The 18962-nt window shown below is 54.0% G+C and overlaps 3 protein-coding genes across 16 annotated transcripts; 1 reads left to right on the top strand and 2 right to left on the bottom strand.

The window, feature by feature from the left end:
• Window positions 1–596: 596 nt before the first annotated feature.
• BAG6 (BAG cochaperone 6) lies at window positions 597–11786 on the bottom strand. Of its 11 annotated transcripts, none has more exons than XM_079934142.1 (26): window positions 11394–11786; window positions 10603–10723; window positions 9452–9569; window positions 9142–9338; window positions 8852–8905; window positions 8617–8691; window positions 7764–8002; window positions 7146–7275; window positions 6460–6657; window positions 5990–6242; window positions 5559–5636; window positions 5340–5447; window positions 5105–5217; window positions 4909–4996; window positions 4420–4703; window positions 3720–4017; window positions 3392–3561; window positions 3146–3199; window positions 2931–3033; window positions 2715–2839; window positions 2388–2534; window positions 2228–2287; window positions 1974–2117; window positions 1784–1891; window positions 1093–1239; window positions 598–801 (listed from the first exon to the last, which is right to left on the bottom strand). In XM_079934142.1, the coding sequence occupies exons 2-26, from the start codon at window positions 10708–10710 to the stop codon at window positions 706–708; spliced, it is 3495 nt and encodes a 1164-aa protein (XP_079790268.1). In that variant the 5' UTR covers window positions 10711–10723; window positions 11394–11786; the 3' UTR covers window positions 598–705. The 11 variants fall into 11 exon arrangements, with proteins under 11 accessions (XP_079790273.1, XP_079790268.1, XP_079790266.1 ...); XM_079934140.1 differs by having other exon boundaries at window positions 11366–11786; XM_079934137.1 differs by lacking the exon at window positions 11394–11786 and adding an exon at window positions 11207–11331.
• A 163-nt stretch (window positions 11787–11949) lies between these two features.
• Window positions 11950–18787, top strand: APOM (apolipoprotein M). Of its 4 annotated transcripts, none has more exons than XM_079934149.1 (7): window positions 11950–12545; window positions 13585–14129; window positions 14512–14666; window positions 14956–15029; window positions 15123–15221; window positions 15400–15498; window positions 18166–18787. In XM_079934149.1, the coding sequence occupies exons 2-7, from the start codon at window positions 14016–14018 to the stop codon at window positions 18327–18329; spliced, it is 705 nt and encodes a 234-aa protein (XP_079790275.1). In that variant the 5' UTR covers window positions 11950–12545; window positions 13585–14015; the 3' UTR covers window positions 18330–18787. The 4 variants fall into 4 exon arrangements, with proteins under 4 accessions (XP_079790275.1, XP_079790277.1, XP_079790278.1 ...); XM_079934151.1 differs by having other exon boundaries at window positions 13585–13830; window positions 14552–14666; XM_079934152.1 differs by lacking the exon at window positions 18166–18787 and adding an exon at window positions 15905–16037.
• Window positions 16188–18284, bottom strand: LOC307192823 (uncharacterized protein C6orf47). Its single transcript, XM_079934148.1, has one exon. It carries the CDS (start codon window positions 17818–17820, stop codon window positions 16927–16929), a length of 894 nt encoding a protein of 297 aa, XP_079790274.1. The 5' UTR covers window positions 17821–18284; the 3' UTR covers window positions 16188–16926.
• Window positions 18788–18962: the final 175 nt, after the last annotated feature.

Consider the following 18962-nt stretch of genomic DNA (forward strand, 5'->3'; position numbering starts at 1 on the left):
TGTTCCAAGAGGTCTGGGCAGAAGCTGCAAAGCTTACAACCTGGCCTTAGGTTTCTGCCACGTTCTATTTGCCCAGCACAAACTAGCTAAAAAGGAGAAGGGACAGCAGAGAATTTGCAGCCACATGTCCCTTTGGTCGTGTCTACAAAGAAAGGAAGTGCCTTTATAGCTGTCACGTGTGTTCAAGCACAGAGCTTGAACTTGATTGGGCTCCTTGAACTGGGTAGAACAGTTCTACCATAGTCAAACTTGGTTGAGTTACGCTGGTACCACTGCATGCTAGTCAAGACTACAGGTCTGCAGCTGCTTGGCAATTAAATGGTTTGAGAGCCCTATCCTAGCATGTACTAGGATATAGGTTTCTTTAAACCATGTAGGTTTCTTTCATCTCATTTACAGTTTTCCTTGAAAATGGCTGACCTCAAAACAAGCAGGCTTGTACACTTATTGTGCTGCACGAACAGTAAAACATCGTACTGCACATCTGCTCGTGGTGAAATGTTAAAAGCTGTCTAGTATAGGTGGGTTCCTGGGAATTAATTTATAAAACCAACTTCATAGAAGATTAAGGGGCTTAGACTACTTAACGAAGACAATTTAGAGACCAAAAGAAAGAGCCAGGAAAATCTGACTTTATTTCTTAAATACTGTGAAGGAAGAGGGGAGAAACGGTCCCCTGATGATGGAGGGCCATGGAGCAAAGAACTAGGGATCCTCAGCAAAAGCCCTGTGGGCATTAGGGAAGCGCTGGGGGCTGTAGTTAGGGTCTTCCTGCAGTCGCTTTTGTATATCAGCCCGGAGCTAGAGAGAGAGAGCAAAGCAAGTTGTAGTGGTACTGGCCCAGCCCCTAGGATCCCAGCAAGCACACAGAAGTCATCCCTCAGGAGCTAACATTTCCCCACCAGCCATGTACTGTTCAGTAGCCCAATATGGCATCACTGAGCCTTCCCAGATGCCCCTAGGGGAAAACATTTTAAAACCAAGTAGTAGCCCCAGACTGACCAGTTCATCTCTGAAGGGATCCAGGGAAGAGGGACCCTAGCCCAATCCCTCCCACTAGACCATCCCTATGCTGCTTCAAGGTGGGGGCACCTGCTGCCTGTAGCTCTCCTGAACCTCTGGTGCCTCCAGGTCCCGGCTCAGGCTCTCGGGGCTTGTCAGGGGCCGAGCTCCGGCTGCCTTAGCTGCCCGGCTCACGGCCTCTGAGAGAAGCAGCTGGGGGCCCTCACCCTGCATCGTCTGGGGGATGGGGTTGAAAGGGAAAAGAGGATCAACATCAGATCCAATGTCACCACCCAGCTCACCCTTTCCATGAGTCAACCACTGAGTCTCCATGCTAGCGGAGAGAAGGGAAACAGTCCATGTGTCATTTTGACAGCAGAAATGCCTTCCTAATTGTGTTTGGCTCTGGCCAAAAACACCATTGAATGTGCTGGACTTGGTCTTCAAAACAAGAGGGGCAGGACGGGTCAAGCCACCCAGTATTCACAGCTAGCTAGTCCACAAGAGGAAGCCCACCTTAACGACGATGGGCCCTGGTCACATGGGGATTGGGCAGCTGAGGGATGACAAGGACTGCTGACAAACAGACTAATATAAGAGTGTGGGGCAACAACCGTGAGCAAGTCTGAGCCAGAAAGTTTTCCTCATCAATTAAATCAGGGGACTAAACTAGGAAGAATTCTTTCCAGCTCTAATTAGTTTGACTCTAAGCATAGTTTGACTCTAAGCACAACAGGGGAATTCGGAGAAAGAGCGATCCTCAGGGAAGAGGCAAACCAACCTTACGTCTCTTGGCAGGCATACCACTGAGGTAGGCATCGCTCAGTGGGGGCTGCGGTTTCACCTTCCGCTGGCTGTGAATGTCCTGCTGGATAATAGGAACCCATTCCTGGGGAGGAAAAGATAAATAGTCATTCCCACAACTTTCAGCTGCCTTACTTTAGCCCACTGGACCACCTCCTGACACTCACTGGGGGGACTGCAGCTGCCCAAGGTTCTGTCTCGGCTGAAGCTCCATCCTGCTCGTCTCGGGAGCCTCCCTCAGGAGCAGGAGGCGGACCTCGGGACATGGCCTCTTCTGCTGTTGTCCCAGGGGCTGGAGAAGCATTCTCCCGCTGGCAGTCAGACAGTGGGAAGACCCAGGCTTCAGAATTCTCAGCCTCCAGCCCTTCCGGCCCCAGCCCTCCACTCCACATTATCTGGCTCCTCGACCTCTCCCTGGTACCTGAGGCTCAGGGGGAGTTCTCTCTGATCCTTGAATTTCCATTGGCTCCTCAGGAACCGTCTGTGCAAAAGGACAGAGAAGGAGACCACCACAAAAGGCCCTCTCAGATCTCTGCAGTTCCTTCGAGTCCCCTGACCCCATAGTCCATCAGGTCCCTTACCTGAGGGGGATCACCAACCCTGCGAACATATCTGAGAATGGCATCAGGGCCTACAGGCATGTGCTCCAGCACCACCTGAAGCCTCAGTCCCATCATAGTGGTGAGCCAGCTCACCAAGGACGGATTCACTCCACGAGACATGCGACGCTGGGGGGCAGAAAGCAGACTTGGAACACAAAACCCTCAAACAGCTTTCGAAAGGTACCAAACAGTAAAGGATGGCAGTTTTGAGAAAAAGAAAAAAAGAAAAGAAAACTGCAGGATACCAAAGAAAACAGAAACCTGAGGAAACAAAAGGCTGGGAATCTGGGGCTGGGTGATGCTTACAATTCGGCCATTGATGACAGCAGCAAGCTCCATCTGCTGCCCCCCCAAGCAGTGCAGGTTCAGGGCCAGGCATTCAAACAGGCCCTGGTTACACAGCTCTAGCAAACGGGCCCCAAATCCACTGTCTGTGGGTGAGAAATAAGGACGGAATGCTGGCACCCAGCAGCCCTGCACATCCAACACGCCCCATTCACCTGGGCCCAGCGAGCCCCTGACCTGTGCAGTGCATCACGTGAGCAGCAATGCTATTAAACTGCTCTTGGAGAAATTCCAGGTTTGTCCGGATGATGTCCACACCTGGCTGAACTTGCACCAAAGACTGAGAGACAAAACACACACAAGACCCCCAAATCAGAAGCCCTGAGAGACTGGGAGCCGTGGGCTATCCTGACCAGAGCCAGGAGAGGAGGGGATGGGGAAGGGTTACTCACAAAACTCTCCCGCACGTATTCTTCTAGCCCCGTGATCAATGTGTGGGTTGCCGTCTGGAGGGCGGTGTGGGGGGAAGAGAACAGCACAAGTTTAGAACCAAGTCCCACACCCCTCAAGACACTTCCCCCTCCTCCCCAACCAAGCCCAGGGCTTGAGCTGGGGCAGTCACAGCTTTAGGCAACGAACAAAGTTAGGAATAAGGAACTGAAGGTGAGAAGAGTTCTGGGCCCAAGGTCTTCATTTACCCGGATGTTACCAGGTGTGGGTTCCTGGCCACCCAGATAGTGCTGGTGGAAGAAAGATCGCAGCTGGGGCTGGAGCCGCTGCAGTGGCTGGAAATGCCCGTGGAGAAGCATCACCACATCCACCATGGAGAAGTTCTGGCACAGAAGAGAGAGCAGTGCCCCAAAAAATCCTAGGGACAGGGGCAGAAGGAAGCAGTGGCCTTTACCACCTGGCCTGCCCACCAGCCCATCAGCCTCACTCCACCTTGACAATACCCCTAACAAAGGCCATCTACCGTCCCCTGGTTGCCCCTCCCTAGAGAAGGCCAAGGCACCCCCATTTGCTCACCGAGAGCCCCATCAGCCCCAGGCTCAAAGATGTTGCTGGATCCACTGAGGCGTTGTATGAAAGCAGCGATACTTTCACTGCTGCCAGCCCGAGCCCCCAGGGAGCCCAGCAGGGAACTCAGCACACCCTGCACCACCGAGGTGAAAAACTCGAGCGGCAGGCTCTCAGGACCCAGGCCTCCAGGACTCCCTGCGCCACCAGAGGGGGACCCTGGTGGAGGCGCCGTCTGCTGTTCTGGGGCCGGAGGTGGGGGTGGGGGCGGAGGTGGCGGAGGTGGCGGAGCAGCTGTTTGTGTCGCCTGCCCCACAGAGAAGGAAGGAAGAACAGAAGACAAAGTGAGAATGGGGACAAGGGCATAAAAGGGCATCAGGAAGGCACAAATCAACAGGGGTCTGGAAGACGTGGAGCTCTATTCCAGTCTTTGCACCTTAAAGCAGAATACACACTGTAGCTTCTCCAGAGTCGAGTCAGGTTGAGCAGCTGCCTCTCTCCCTCTGATGGGGTTAGGTCAGAAAGCAGTGCCCCAAATTACTATGCTTCTCTCTCCAAGCCCTGTTTTCCTCATCTCCAAAATGGAGGGTTCAGAGTCAATAAATTCCCAAGTTTCCTTCCAAGTGGCAATATAATGGCAACAAGACTCCAGTGCCTGGCTGGGCCCAGGAATAGGAAGGGTGAAGTGAGGAGCAAGCCAGCCACTCACCTGCAAGAAGTCAGTCATGCCCTGGAGAAAGGCAGGGACACCAGGCATCGCCACAGTAATGGTGGGGGAAGCCATGCCAGGCCCTCCAGCCCCTGGCCCTGCAGGCCCCAGCAGGTTCCCCAGGAGCTGAGAGAACTGAAGATCAGAGGCGGAGGGTTGAGGAGGTGGAGGCTGGGCAGGCCCCCCGGGGGCAGGGCCAGCTGTGGTAGCTGTGTTGGTGGTGCCGGCACTGGCTGACGCAGTGGCAGGGGCTGGAGGTGGAGCCATTCCTGGGGTCCCCTGAGCTATAGGGGCCAAAAGAGGAAAGTTGAAATCTCAAGAAAATCAAGACCCCACAGCATCTCCACTCTGGTCTTCCCAGTAGGAAAGCAAGAACAAAGGAATATGGAGAGAACTGGGAAGTGCCAGTGAGGAGACCGGGAAGGGAGCATCAGCCTTCAGAGCCAGGGAAACCTCTTCAGTTTGAAGTGGGGAAGAACAAGTACTCACCCACAAGAACAGGCTGCATAAGAAGCTGCCCCACGAGGCCACTCACCATCTGGGCTAAAGAGGCGTTGGTACCCAGACCAGCGCCCGGCTGAGGGGAGAGGAGAAAGGCAGGCTTTCAGTCTTGGCCTCTCCATGCCCCACCATAGAATTTTCTCCCCACACTCATCCCCAGTGGAACTCCCCCACCCCTACTCACCAGAGCCCCCGAGACTGGGGGCCCCCCAGGATGGGAAGGCCGAGCCTGTGGAGGGGTGGGCCGGGCAATCACCACCCGGGTGGGAGCTGTCGGGAAGCCTGGCACCTGCTGTCCTGTGGGTGGCAGAGGGGAGAGACCGAAGAGGGCTGAGGGCCGGGCCCCGGCCTGCCAGTGGATGATGCCCACCACCGTGGTCCAGGCCCCACCTCCCAGGCTTCCCCTTTCAGGTCATTACCTGCGGCCGCGGAGGCAACAGCTGCCACCATGGCCTGATGTGTGATCTGGTGGGCGACGGCGTGCATGAACTCAGGGGGCAGGGAGGGCAGCTGGATGTGGGTGGAGCCTGGGGGGTGGGTCTGATGTAACCTTGAACCTGGACCCCCTTCAACCCACCCACTTGGCCCTACCCCTTCTCTACCCAGAGCTCAGCCTGCTCTGATGCCCTCACTCTTACCCAGGGTCTGGCCATGACCAGGGGGTCCTAGGGGGCCAGTGGGAGCACTCGGAACTCCACCGGGCTGTGTGCCAGAATCTGGGCAAGGAGACAGAGAGAGTGGCCCTGAGACAGGCGGGGCCAAGGCCTGACTGTATCCTCCTGAGATCGGCGCGCTTCAGGCTTCCACTCCCCCGACCACAAAGCCTGCCTTTCACTCCATCTAGCCAAGGAGAAAACACTCCCTTCACCATGCAAACAGCTCTCTGAGGACAAGTAGTTCTTCCTGTCCCTCCCCCCCCACACCAACCAGAAGAGCTTCTGCTCGATCCCCCTGCCACCGCCATCAGCCCTGGCCTCCCCTTCCCCACCCTGGCGCCCTCACACCTCAGCGCCAACCCCACCTCCCACATCGCGCTGCTCTTCTCTGCCAGCGACTGTTCCTAACTCACCTTGAATGTTCATATGCATCATAACCACGGGTTCCACACTCTGGTGGGAAATCCGGATGACCCTTGGGTGGCTGGCGGTCGGTGGGGGAGCCGGTCCTAGCGAGGGAGCCCCCTCAGCCAAAGACTCGACGGTGGTAGAAGAGGGGGCCAAGGACGAGGCCTGCCCAGGACCAGGGGGAGGTGCCTCTGCATTGGGAGTCGGGGGGGGCCGGGTCCCATTCCCCGTCATGGTCACAGTGGTCCCCACGTTGATCTGGACGATAGAGATGGATGGGGCAGAAGTGAGAAAAACACCAGAGCCTAACCCAGAGCACCCCACGACACACTGTACTTCTAAAGGCTCCTTCATCGTGCGTCACCACGTTTCCAAAGTCTGCTCCCCTTCTAACCTCTTTTGAGCCCAATAGCTATGCTGGATCGTTCCACTGACAGCCCTCCATTCTCCCTCAGGCCAGACTCCCCTGACCCACCTGGATGGGGATGGCCGCCTGCTGGAGCACCATGGGGGTGGTGTAGTGAGACATGGGCCGGACCACATGCAGGTGACGCGGCGGCGCACACGCCAGATTGCAACGCAGGTCAGACAACGCCACAAAGGTGTTGCCCAGCAGCCGCAGGCTCTCCCCCACCAAGTTGATCAAGCGCTGGTCCTCTTCACGGCCCTCTTGCTGTACTCCCCGGGGCCAAACACAGAAAGGTGGAAAACATTAGGCTAGAATCCACCTTGCTAACAAAAACAGCACCTTCTTGAAATTATCACGTTCTCACGTCCTCTACGTCTTCAAGTACGTGCTTAGAAGCTTCTGTGTAGTCCACATCTTTGCAAGTAAATTCTGTTTTATACACGTTAACAGCTTCCTGATAAAATAAGCCCTACAATGAATCAGTTACCACCTGCTAATCTCCCTTACTTTATAAACTTCCTAAATAACTCACTGAGGGGATCAAGAGGGTGCGAGGACAGTGACAGTGGCCATGATAAAGATGTCAGAGAGAAAAAGATCCTCCTTCTCTGTCACGGAGGAAAAGATCACTTCCTTCCAAATCTAAAGAGCAGCTATTCTGTCGAAGGCAGTACCTTCTGCGGGGGAAGGGGTGATCTGCATTTCTCCCTGCCCCACTGGGGAGTACTGGGCAAGGGGGTGGGCGGGCTCACATTGTTATTGTAGTCTGTAGTGGCGGCGGTGCCCAGAACCTCATAGTAGCGCTGCAGGAAAGGCTGGAGGCGGCTCTCAAGCCGCTGTAGCTCCTGAAGCACCTCGACATACTCCGCAGGGGAAGGATGGCTGTGGGCAACCCCAAGAGGCAGTGAGCCAAGGCTTCCCTCAGATTCCCAACCTCACCATATCTGCCCTACCTCTTCCTGGCCTCCCAGACCCCTGGCCCAATCCCTTCCTGAACTAGCAGAGCTTCCGTTCTTTAACCTCACCCAGGGGAAGATGAGAAGAGGAAAATAAACTGCTTCCACCCTCCCCACCATACAATCCTGTACCTACAATGGCAAAACACTAACCCTAAGAAACAGACGGGGCCTGTGTGGACTCAGGAAGCACCACTTGGATTTCCTTGCCCCAGGGAGACCAGTGCTTCTGGCTCAGCGGCCAGGCCTAACCCCATTTACCTACACTGGAGCCCCTCCCTGCCCCTCAACACTAACTCTACAGGTATAACCCCTAAGCAATCCTTCCTCTCCCATCAGACCTTCCCTGGTCCTCATACTTCACTTAGAATCCCCAACCCACTCCTACCCCAAAAGGTTCCCTCCATCTCTCACTTGGGTGCGTTTGTGTCTGGGGCAGGTGCTGGGCCTGCTGGGGCTGGGCCGGAAGGGGAGAGCTCTGGGCTCTGGGCAGGGGCGCGCTCCTCCACCTCTTCTGCCTCCATGGGCTCCCGAGGAGGCACTTCACTTTCGACCGGTTCTGATGTTGGAGAGCTCAAGGCTACTGGCTCCGAGGCCACAGCTGGCGTCTGTGGGGGCGCCTGACTCTGCTGGGCTTGGGGTCCCCCTCGGCACTGAAGGTGGGGAAGAGTCAGGACACCAAAGGCAAGATGAGACAGCAGCAGAAAATTACTCAGGTCAAAGCAGACTGAGTGGAGAATGCGCTAACTCGGCTCCCTGAAGGCAGGGCTCTGCATCTACACCTGACTCCCTAGCAACTCCCTAAGACTTACGCAAGTTAGGTGTGTGATGAATACCTATGATGCTTGCAAACAAATTACTAAAAAAAAGTATGGCCTGGGGTTTCCTAACCTCCAAGAGAAAAGAAGGAAAGGCCACCGGTTGCAAAAGCAAACTAATAAAATTAGGCCATCCCAGTATAAAATATGATAAGCGAGGAATAGAAAAGCATGGAATCCGTATTTAACTGAAAAAACATGCCATGAGAATCATCTGACAAGTCTGCAACAAACTGCCCAGATACCCGGGACTTAGAGAATTGGCAGGGATGAAACAGCCTCACAAAGATACTTTTTCTTCCCGAAAGAATGAAGACTGCAAAGAGATTAGATTAGGAGGGGAGAATCCAGTGGATGTGGCCAGTCATGCCCCCACCCCTAGGCTGAGAGAAAAGGGGTAGGGAGGATGCAGTGAGACAAACAGACCCTAGCCAGCCCTGCCCACTCACCTCCATCCGGGATAGTAAGGTTTGTATATCCCTGATCATGTGCTGAGCCATCACCAGCCGTACTCGGGGCTCACTCTACAACAGGAGAGAGAAGATCAGGACAGGTCTGAGATAAGCCACAAGCTCCACCACCTATTAAACCAGGTCCCAGCCATCTCCTCAGCCAGATCCGCCCCCACTTCATGGCCTCCTTCTCCCAGATCCCCTTCCCTGACCCTCCCAGGCCTCGTGATACCTGAATCGGGGCCTGTTCCATGTTGATGTGAACATCCACAGCAGAGCCGTCACTCTGGGGAAAGGGTAAGGGAAGTTGTTCTGGGAGAAGTCAAATACTAAGGCCCCCGCACTTCCAACTGATTCTCTGGAGCCCCACCCCCTATCTCTTCAAAGACTGAGGCCATCATCAGACCACAGAGCCCTCCAAACCCAATCTAAAGACTGAGACGCCTGTCTTATAAGCTCTTGACTGCTACCACAACCAAAACTACCCCCAGAAAAACCATCCCATGTGAAACACAAGCTTACAGGAAGATTGAAGGTTCCAACCATGACATAGCTGTTGGCATTCCGGTCATGAACAGAGGCCCCAGGCCCCCGAGTACCAGGTGGGGGTCCCCCACCATGGGTGGCTGAGGCAGACCCTGTTCCAGAAGACGCTCCAGAAGGGAGCTGAGTCTGAGGAGGAGCCCGTTCCACAAGGTGGATAACCTTTCCCCCAACATCTGCAGAAAAAAAGATTTACACCGAAACATTGTATGATCAGGTAAACCCACGGCCTCAGCTCATCCCTCTGAACAGCAGCGGCAGCTCTGAACTGCCTCCCCCACCCCCTTACTGTATTCCTGGAGCTTCTTATCATCCTGCAGAACTCGCCCCTGATAGATAAGCCGCTGTTTCTCAGAGGGGATGCTGACAGAAGCAGCAATGTGCTCCTTAAACTCCTTTACATTCATCTGTAAAGAAGACGAGACATAAATAGGAATCTGGAAATGGAAGAAAAAGGAAGGACAACAGAGGGACAACCGACTTGTGAGGGGTAAAAACCATCCCATCATAAAATCACTACCTGCCTGTCTTAACTGTGAGGTTAATTATTGTGCAAAGCCCTGAATTAAGGCAACACCTGTCAATATACATACAATAAACATGAGGAACTTCAAGTTATAAACCTAGGACAAAACTACAGGGTTGAAAAACAGAAAAGTCAACTGACATTCTCTTCTCTCCTTCTCTGCCTGGCTCCCAAAGTAATGTGTGTGTCTAAAGATACCGGTGACCCCTCCCCAAACACAGAACGATACCAACACTGTAATCTCAAAGCTAAAAGTAGTGACAAAGAAGATGGAGTAGAAAATCAGATTAAGGAAGGCAGACTCAAGCAAGAAGAAAGCAAAAGGGGCAAGCCAGAAAAACATTTTTCCTAACTAGACAACTGACTCTTAAAGAATACCAAGCTGTTTACGTACATCTAATCACACAAGCCTACATGGTCTCCTTAAATACATGTAACACCGTGTTTAAAACTATAAATTAACCACCTCAAAATTTTGTCTGTTAGAGCTCTACCTGCATTATGAGCATTACAGGATCTGATTTCTATCCTTTAAATACACAGTACAGACGTCACCAGTTTTTGTTTTTAAGACACATTTGTATTTTAGGTCTGTGTGTTCTCTTTCCTTTCCCAAAGGCAGGAGCCGTGTCTCTCCCTTTGGGCTGGGATTCATCTATGATGTTGGAATACAGATTCCTCCTTCCTTCTTTCTCTCTGCACTGAGTTTTATCCAGGTGGAGTAAGGCAAAAGAAAATCTGCCTTCCCCAACAAAAACCAAAGAGGAAACATCAGAAAATGTTCTGGCTACAATATGAACAAAGGAATCAATGAAAGAAACTGTGAAAACCAGAAAATTAGGCTCTTCTCTCAGAATAAGGAACCTATAAGAGGAAGAATTAATGGGTGTCTCCCAGAAGTACTGGGGTCTCACCTGGGCCCCCACAATAAAGGTCCGGGTCTGAGAGTCCAGGGTCTTCACCAGCACCTCCAGGCTGTCAGGTTCCTCCATAGTGGTACTGGTACTATCATTGGGCTCCATGGCCGACAGCTCTCTAAGAAAGAATGTTATGAGGGAGGTCCGCTGTCGCCCAGAGCAGATTTTTATATACCCGGAAGCCTCCCCGGCCCGAGACTCCGCCCCAATACCTAAAGAGTTTCTCTCACACAGGCACACACACTCACACCCTCCCCCATTCCCCTTCAGATTCCGGGGCACAGGGAGAGAAACACAAAGGCCAAGAGATCGACGGCACAGGGATCTGGAGGACGGCAGGTGGGAGGGCCTCCACGATGCCAATCACAATAAGGGAGGGCCAGTCGGGCTAGGAAGCAGAGAAGGAAGGAAACACAAGACCAGTGTCATCACTGGTCGCGATAAGACAAGGGCCCGAGAAGTAGGCAAACCCTGGGACAACGAGAGACCGAGGGTCGCGCCAGACTATGCGGAGAAAGTGGTTTCGCGCACGCGCGCCACGCCACGCCACGCCCATCGAACCCGCCTAAGTCGCCACAGACCCGAAATGACGGACACTCACGGTAGGCCAGCTCTGCTAGCTGACTGCCTCCCTCTTCCACCTACCCTCGGTGCTCTAGCAGAGCGACGCAACCAACACAGACCAAACACACCCCCACACACACCAAACACACACACACCCCACAACCCCGCAGCTCCGCCCCCGACTTCCCCACTGTACCGTCACTTCCGGCCTCCCCCCAACCTGCCTCCGATGGCCACTTCCGTTTCCGACAGTATTTGGGGATCGCGAGGCGGTACTTCCGGCTCCCCCCAGGTCCCCAAGCTTTACTTTTGTGGGGCACGACGAGAAAGTCCGCGGCCCCAAATAGTGAGTTCCTGGGGGCTAAACGGGCCGGGGCCGGCCTAGATGGGAGGGAGCCGAGCACCCCGAAGAGCCGCCGCCGCCGCCGCCGCCCGGGGGACCGTACTGCGCTTGCGTGCCTCGCACTACGCATGCGTACACATTTAGGCATCTCCCCACCCCCGCCGGCGCTGTCCATTTGTTACGTGCGCGCGCTTAAGCAGTAGGGGGTTGTGGTGGCCCCTATAAATGCCTGAAAAAAAATTATCAGGTGGCACTCTTCGACTGCCTCGAGAGCGGCTTTAAACAGTTATATGGATCTTGGAGTTTGGAGACTGGGGATTGTGCCTCGCTAATCTATGTTAAAATCTTGGCCGGCAGAGAATTTGAGGCGGCACTGTCCTGGCCACCTAGAATACTGTCTTCCTCTTACCGTCGTCCTCGTTGCGCCACTCCTTCGGCGCTTCCGGAAGTCACCCTTTCCATAGGCGGTTGGAGGCGGCTCTCGAGCTGATTTGCGTGCGGTGGCGTCGTTGGGTTTGACCTCAGTTTTGCCCGGTGGGCGTTTTGTGGCGCCATGTTCTTCCCCGGCGGTGTGCGGTCGAGGGGACACACCATGTTTTGGAGAAGCTAAGGATTTACTGCCTTTCAGGACTTTTGTCTAAAAAAGGACGCCTCCGAGTTTGGGAATTGGGAGCAAATAGAGTTACACTGGACCGAAACACAAGACTCTGACCCTGGGGAATTGAAAGGGCCGCCTAAGAGCTTCTGCGGGCCGGAGGTCCGGGGAGATTATCGTCCCTCTGTCCTCTTCTCGCCCAGCCCCTCGGGCAGGGGCCTGGGCCCCGCGGTGCTGCAAGTGTGCCTGCCTGTGGTGCCCACCCTTTCTGGGATTCGTAGTTTATACTTAAGTCCCAGTACTGTTTCAATTAAGAGTTCTAGTAAGCACCTGGACATGAGCCCCTAGTTTGTGCCAGCCAGTTTGCTGAGGGTTTCACGTACTGTCATATTTAAAAGGCTTTCAACATATGAGATAAGTATTACATCCACTTTACAGGTGAGTACACCTAGGCGAATGTCAGTGGCAGAACTGATAAATTCAGGCCTACCACACTCCCTTGGGTCAATCACTTCTACTTTACTGCCACAATAACTTGTATCTTAGTTTTTTTTATTAAAAATGTCAAATATTAGCCCAAAACAGTAATAATGAACCCTCATATACACATCATCCAAAGTTTATTCTTTTATTAATTAATTTATTTTTGCTGTGTTGGGTCTTCGTTTCTGTGCGAGGGCGTTCTCTAGTTGTGGCAAGCGGGGGCCACTCTTCATCGCGGTGCGCGGGCCTCTCACTATCACGGCCTCTCCAAAGTTTATTCTTTTAACTAAATTGCAAGCCCATAGCAAGCCTCACCTCTCAGAACAAACCTTTATGGCAGTCTGTGGGTTATAAACAATTTATAAAAGAAGCTCCACACCTTCCATTACATTAACTGCTCCACCCACTTGGCACTCACTACGCAATGACTGGCTCTTGACAATTCTTTCCCTACCTTCTGCTACTTGAGAACTTAATGCCCACCAGAGACTAATAAGTACTTTACAAACACTACTATTAATTATAGCGAATATTTATTTTGGACTTCTGTGCAGGCCTTTGCTATGGGCTTTATGTGCATTAGCTCTTTTAGTCCTATGAGATGGATGATTTGCTCATTTTACAGATGAAAAAACAGGCATAAAGGTTAATAAAGTTATCCAAGATCGATAAGTAGAGTTAAGGGTTTGGACCCACTCTGCCTGACACCACTGTCTGTTCTCTTTAACCACTAGATTATGTAGTCTCTTACTTATAAACATTGAGTGAATGAACTCATGTGTCAGCAAACTTTTCTGGGGGGTGTACATATAGTTTCCCCAATTAACAACTTCAGAGAGAAAGCCTCCCATCCACCATGCTCCAGCACCTGGTTCATACCTGTTCTAAAGCACTTACCAGGTTGTACTGCAATGATTTGTTTATACAGCTAGTTTTCTGTAGACTGACTTCTTCAAGGCCAGGGACTGTGTCTTATTCATTGTTATGTTCCCAGGGCTTAGCCAGTTCCTGACCAACAGCTGGAACTCAAAAACTGTTTGCTAAGTGAGCGAATGAAAGAATCAATCCACTTCTCTTCAGTGCTGCACAGCACAGCAGATATCCCAGCTCAGATATGGGTTGAAAGACCACAGGCCTACCTGGAGGGCTCAGCTCTCTTAATTCCTGGGAGACCCTGGACATGCCAGGATGTATTGTGGAGTAGTTGCATTTAGAAGATGGGGAGGAAGTCCCAAACACTGTAAGTAATCCAGGCTTGGGTTGGAAAACAAGGTTGAAGTTACTCATTAGCAGGTGAAAGGGTCAAGGGTCGAGGCAAGGGGGCTGGAAGCAGAGTGGACTGAGCAGCCAGTCCACGAGGCAAGGGGGAGAGCAGTTAAGGCACCAGCCACTCCACGCAGACCCCCAGCTCCCTCCTGCCTGAAGATGTTCCACCAAATTTGGGCAGCTCTACTCTACCTCTATGGCATTCTCCTTAACTCCATCTACCAGTGCCCTGAGCACAGTCAGCTGACAACTGAAGGACTAGATGGGAAAGAGGTATGGACTGAGAATGTGGGAAGCTTTGCCGGGTTGGGGGTTGGGGGGCCCTTGAGAAGTGGCCTAGGATGACCAAAAAGCCACACTGGGAAAGGAAGGGAGGAAGAGGGTGTGGGTGTTGTGATGATGAAAGCAAGAAGTAAAAAAAATATTAGTACTGTGGCCATCAATGTGAAGACATGTAGAATTGGGAGGTGGGGTTTACTGAGGAGGGGCAAAGAGGAAAAGTCATTTAATGACTCCTTGTCATGGATCCAACCCTCAGTTGGAAAAAGGCAGCCAACACCTTCACCCCTAAGCATTGTCATTCTGACTGATGAAGAGGTTGGATGGATTCTGTAGTGAGACCCACCTTCTTCTGCTCCCCTCGTTGTCTCTCCAGTTCCCAGAGCCCCATCTGGGCCGGTGGTACTTTATCGCAGGGGCAGCTCCCACCAAGGAGGAGTTGGCGACTTTTGACCCTGTGGACAACATTGTCTTCAACATGGCCGTGGGCTCTGCCCCCATGCAGCTCCAGCTTCGAGCTACCATCCGCACGTGAGTGGTGAGGAGGCAGAGGCAGCAGTAGGTACAGTCTCTGCCTAAAGTGTGAGCACCCACCCACAAAGAGCTGGGCTCTTTGGCATATCCATTATTCTTGGTCCACTTGAGTTCAACAGCTCTATTAGTTTCCCTCCGGAGAGATAGGGACCTAACCATCCCTTGGTAGCTTGAAACCCAAGGGGAGCCAGGCTTCAAGAGGAAGTAAGATGAAGTAAACAGAGGCTGGTACTGAGCGGTTGAGGTGTCACTCAGTCTTTCTTCCTTGTCACCACCACCTCTGCAGGAAAAATGGGCTCTGTGCGCCCCGGAAATGGATCTACCACCTGTCTGAGGGGAGCACAGATCTCAGAACCGAAGGTTGGTTCTCTCCAGCCCTCAGTCTCCTCAAGCCCCCTGGGCTTGCTTGCTTCTGTACCTCAGTCCTCACACTTGCCCCACCCACCCCGACAGGCCGCCCTGACATGAAGACCAAGCTCTTCTCCAGCGCATGCCCAGGCGGAATCATGCTGAAAGAGACAGGCCAGGGTTACCAGCGCTTCCTCCTCTACAGTGAGTGAGGGTGCCAGGCAGGAAGCGCTGGGGGGAAGCGGGAGCCGGGGGGCAAGAGAGCCCCTTTCTCTGGGCTCCGTGACATCATCTCAGGAAGGGCTGCGTGCTTCCGTGAGGGCCTCAGCAGGGGCGGTGCTGAGAAGCACGGGCTTTCACGGGCCTTGCCTTGCTCTTCCAGATCGCTCACCACACCCTCCCGAGAAGTGTGTGGAGGAATTCCAGTCCCTGACCTCCTGCCTCGACTTTAAGGCCTTCTTACTGACTCCCAGGAATCAAGGTGAGGGGGTAGAGTCCAACAGAAAACAACTAGGACTCACCAAGTCTTCTGTGAGTGCTGGATGAAAGGGACTCAAGTGATGTCACCAGAGGGCATGGCCAAAGGCCAACATCATCACATTGGCTGTGTTGACACTTCCATTTGTGTCACAGACTGCAATGGCACCACAGGGAGCCAGGATGGGCTCTGGGATACTCAAGAGAGGTTTCTAAGTTTGCAGTGGATAAAAGGGGCAGAGGGTCAGACAGGGGGCAGAGGTCTGTAGGGAAAAAAGCCCTCAGAGACCCGGTCTCTGACATGGGGGAATGAGGGAGTACATTCTTCCTCATCCCATTACCATCAACCTTGCCTCTCTCCCTGGGTCTCCTTCCTTTTCATCCTCTTTTTTTCTCCCTCCTCCCACCAGAGACCTGTGAGCTGTCCAGTAACTGACCTGTGGCTTCATCTGTGCCCCCCAGATGGATACAGTAGGAACTGAGATTGTGTGGGGGGAGAAGCTGGAGACTCTTAACTCCCTTTCAAGAATAAAGATGATTTTTCAATCCTCATCTCATTTGGGGGTTTGTCTCCCAACATCAGTCCCACTCCCCCCATTTCAGTACTCCCTCTGGACCTTCTACCACCTAAGCCCCCAGCTGGACGGCGTCAGGAAGGACACTGAGTGACAGTAACTCTCACTTTTAGTGGTGTATTTAGGATTTGGTGTGACACATTTATTGCTGAGTGAGCAAAGCCAGCCCCCCAGTGGGGTCTGCAAACTCCAGTGCTCCCCATACTGCCTATGAGCTGCCAGCCCTTCTGAGCTGGCCCTCCTGCCAACACTGCCAGCACCATCCCCACTCCCTCTGGCTGCTAGGAACACCCAGATCCCCCCTGCAGGCTCCCCATCACCTGTGGGAACCCCATCCAGACCCCCAATCCACCCACCTAGCAGTGCCACTCTTTCCCAGATAGCACAGATCCCAGGATCCACAGGATCCCTTGAGTCTCTGAACCACCCTCTCACCCCACCCAGAGGTCTGTCTGTCTTGCCTCTAGTCTCCTCCACCCCTGGAGAGTTTTGAAAGGTAGAGAAGACCCTTTAGTCTTTATTCTCCACCACCACACTTTTTTTTTTTTTTTTTTTTTGGTTTTTAAAAAGCGGAGGTGGGAAAAAAAAAAACTGGAAGTGGGAGAAATGTAAAAGCAAAAATTAACAACAGCTGGTGAATTCAAGGCCAATGCCCCCACTGTCCATAAACACACAGACACCCTAAACAGCTCTCCTGTGTGTGAAGGGGGGCGGGGCCTCTGTGCCCTCGTACTCTGGGGTTTCTGCCCCATCCCTGAGGTCCCTGTGCTTACAATGTGGATCGTGCCCCCACACTATCTTCACCCTTGCTCCCAACCCACTGAGGGTGGGACGCTGGGCCACACCCCACCCCGTGGTCACAGCCTCTTTCCTGGGTCTCCCCTCTGCTCCTCACCCTCCCTCCCCAACTTCTCGCCCTCCAAGTCAGTGGCCTCCCCATCCCCACTGGGCTCCCGGAGGCTGACAGCCAGCACCAGGGCCTGTAGAAGACCAAAGAGGCAGGCAAAGTGCAGGGGGTGAGCGGTAAGTAGGCTCAGCACGGCATGGAGCCCATGCAGGGCAGCCAGGAAGGACAGTAGCCCATGCAGCCAGAGGCCCAGCGGTCCACGCAGGCCCAACGCGTCCAAGGCTGCCCGCAAGGGCCTTGAGCACAGCCCTAGCAGGGCTGAGGCCAGGAGCTCCAGCAGGTGCAGGGTCAGGTTGGTGGAGATCTGCAGACACTCCTCTGGGTCCCCCAGGTACTGGTAGGGAGCCCCTGCTCCCCCACCTGTTTCCCCCCGCAGCCAGCCCAGCAGCTTCTGACGCTGGCCAGGCTTCTCCGCTGGGGCTTCAAGCCCAGGGGGGCTCAGTCCCTCTTCAGGGGACACACCAGGCTTCTTGGTGCCACCTGAGTCCACAGGATCCCATCCTGGTTTGAGAATGGTCTCTCCAGCCTCCAATCTCCCAGACTCTTGAGTGCCAGAGACAGTCTCATCCCACTTGAGAGAATCCATTTTTTTGCACCCCAGTTGCTCAACTTGGGACTCCCTGCTTGGTTCTGGAGCAGCCCCAGAGCTCCTCTGTGCACCTGAGTCCTTGGTCTTGGGAGGCCCCAGATCTCCCATGGTTTCTGGGGCACTGTCCCAGTCACTCCCTGAATTCTCAGAGGAGCTGTCCATCCGTCTGGGTTCTGGGGCGGGCAGGTCAGGCCTCGTTGATTTCCAGCGGCCCCAGGGGCGAGGTAGCCAGCCACCAAGCTGTCGCAGGAACATGGTTGGGGTGTGTAATGAGCCCCCAAATTCTGGGGCTGCTTCCTGGCACTGCTTAGACTCTCAGGTTTGGGGGCTGAGGGTTTCCTCAGAAGCCACAGTCTGTTCAGGCTCAGAAGAACAGGTATCTGCTGGTGAGTCCTACTCTGAATTCAGAAGTGGCTCCCCACTTCCCTGGATGGTCATGCAGCCTCAAGTGTGTCAAGCGGCTTGTTTCCTTTACAGTTTTGAGGTAAAGGAAGGCACATCCAAGTTCATTCACCACCACCACCCAGCACACAAGATTCCAAAAGTCTCAGGATCTGACAAAGCCTGGGTCACCCCCACAGTGTCCTCCCTGTTTTCCAGGTTTATTTCCCAGCAGGCAGCACCCCAAGTTTCACTCACCAAGCCTACGTCCCAAGGTGCCCCAGCAACTGGGGAGGAGGTTCTCCCAAGAAGGAAGGAAGGAAGGAAGGTGGCCCTGGGTCCTAGGTGCTCCGGAGCGGGAGAGTCCTGAACTGCTGCCCTAAGGCAGCTCAGGAAGAAGTCTCTTGTTAGGTGAGTGAGGGAAGAGGTATCCGGCAAACTCCAGCCAGCAACGTTCGTCCCTTGATTCAGAGGGCTATGAACCCTATAAAGTGGCCCCACCGGCCCCTGAGCACGCAGCTGAGACTCGGTCTCCGCGAGGTCAGGCCGGAGATGTCCTCGGAGATCCCGGTTGCCAGGCAAAGCGCGGGCCTGCCTGGGGAGCCAGGCGTCCAGGCGCTGCAGCCCCTCCCGGGCCCAGCGTCCGGGCCGCGGCCTCGCGGATCCGCCCGGAGCCGCAGAGCCCGGAAGCAGCTGCACCGGGACTAGAGGGACAGGCGGAGGCGGGGCCCGCAGCTCGCGGGGCGGACCCTGCCGATCCACCACCGCCCCGCGCCCGCGCTGCTTGTGCGCGCCATCAGTGCGCACCTGGCCGTACCGCGGGGCGCAGAGTCAAGATCACGGGGACCCAACGCCTGAATGTAAACCCAGCTTTCCCTTTTCGTCGTCTAGAGCCCCCGTGACGCCAGTGTTCCCTTAAACTCGCCCGCCCCCTTTAGTCCCCTTTTCTTGTTTATGATTTCATGAAAGGATTTTCCGGAAAAGAAAGCTGAGAGGAGGCTTGGGACTTGAGTAGC

This window comes from Stenella coeruleoalba, assembly GCF_951394435.1.
Source record: "Stenella coeruleoalba genome assembly, chromosome: 10".
In the NCBI taxonomy this organism is placed as follows: Eukaryota; Metazoa; Chordata; class Mammalia; order Artiodactyla; family Delphinidae; genus Stenella; species Stenella coeruleoalba.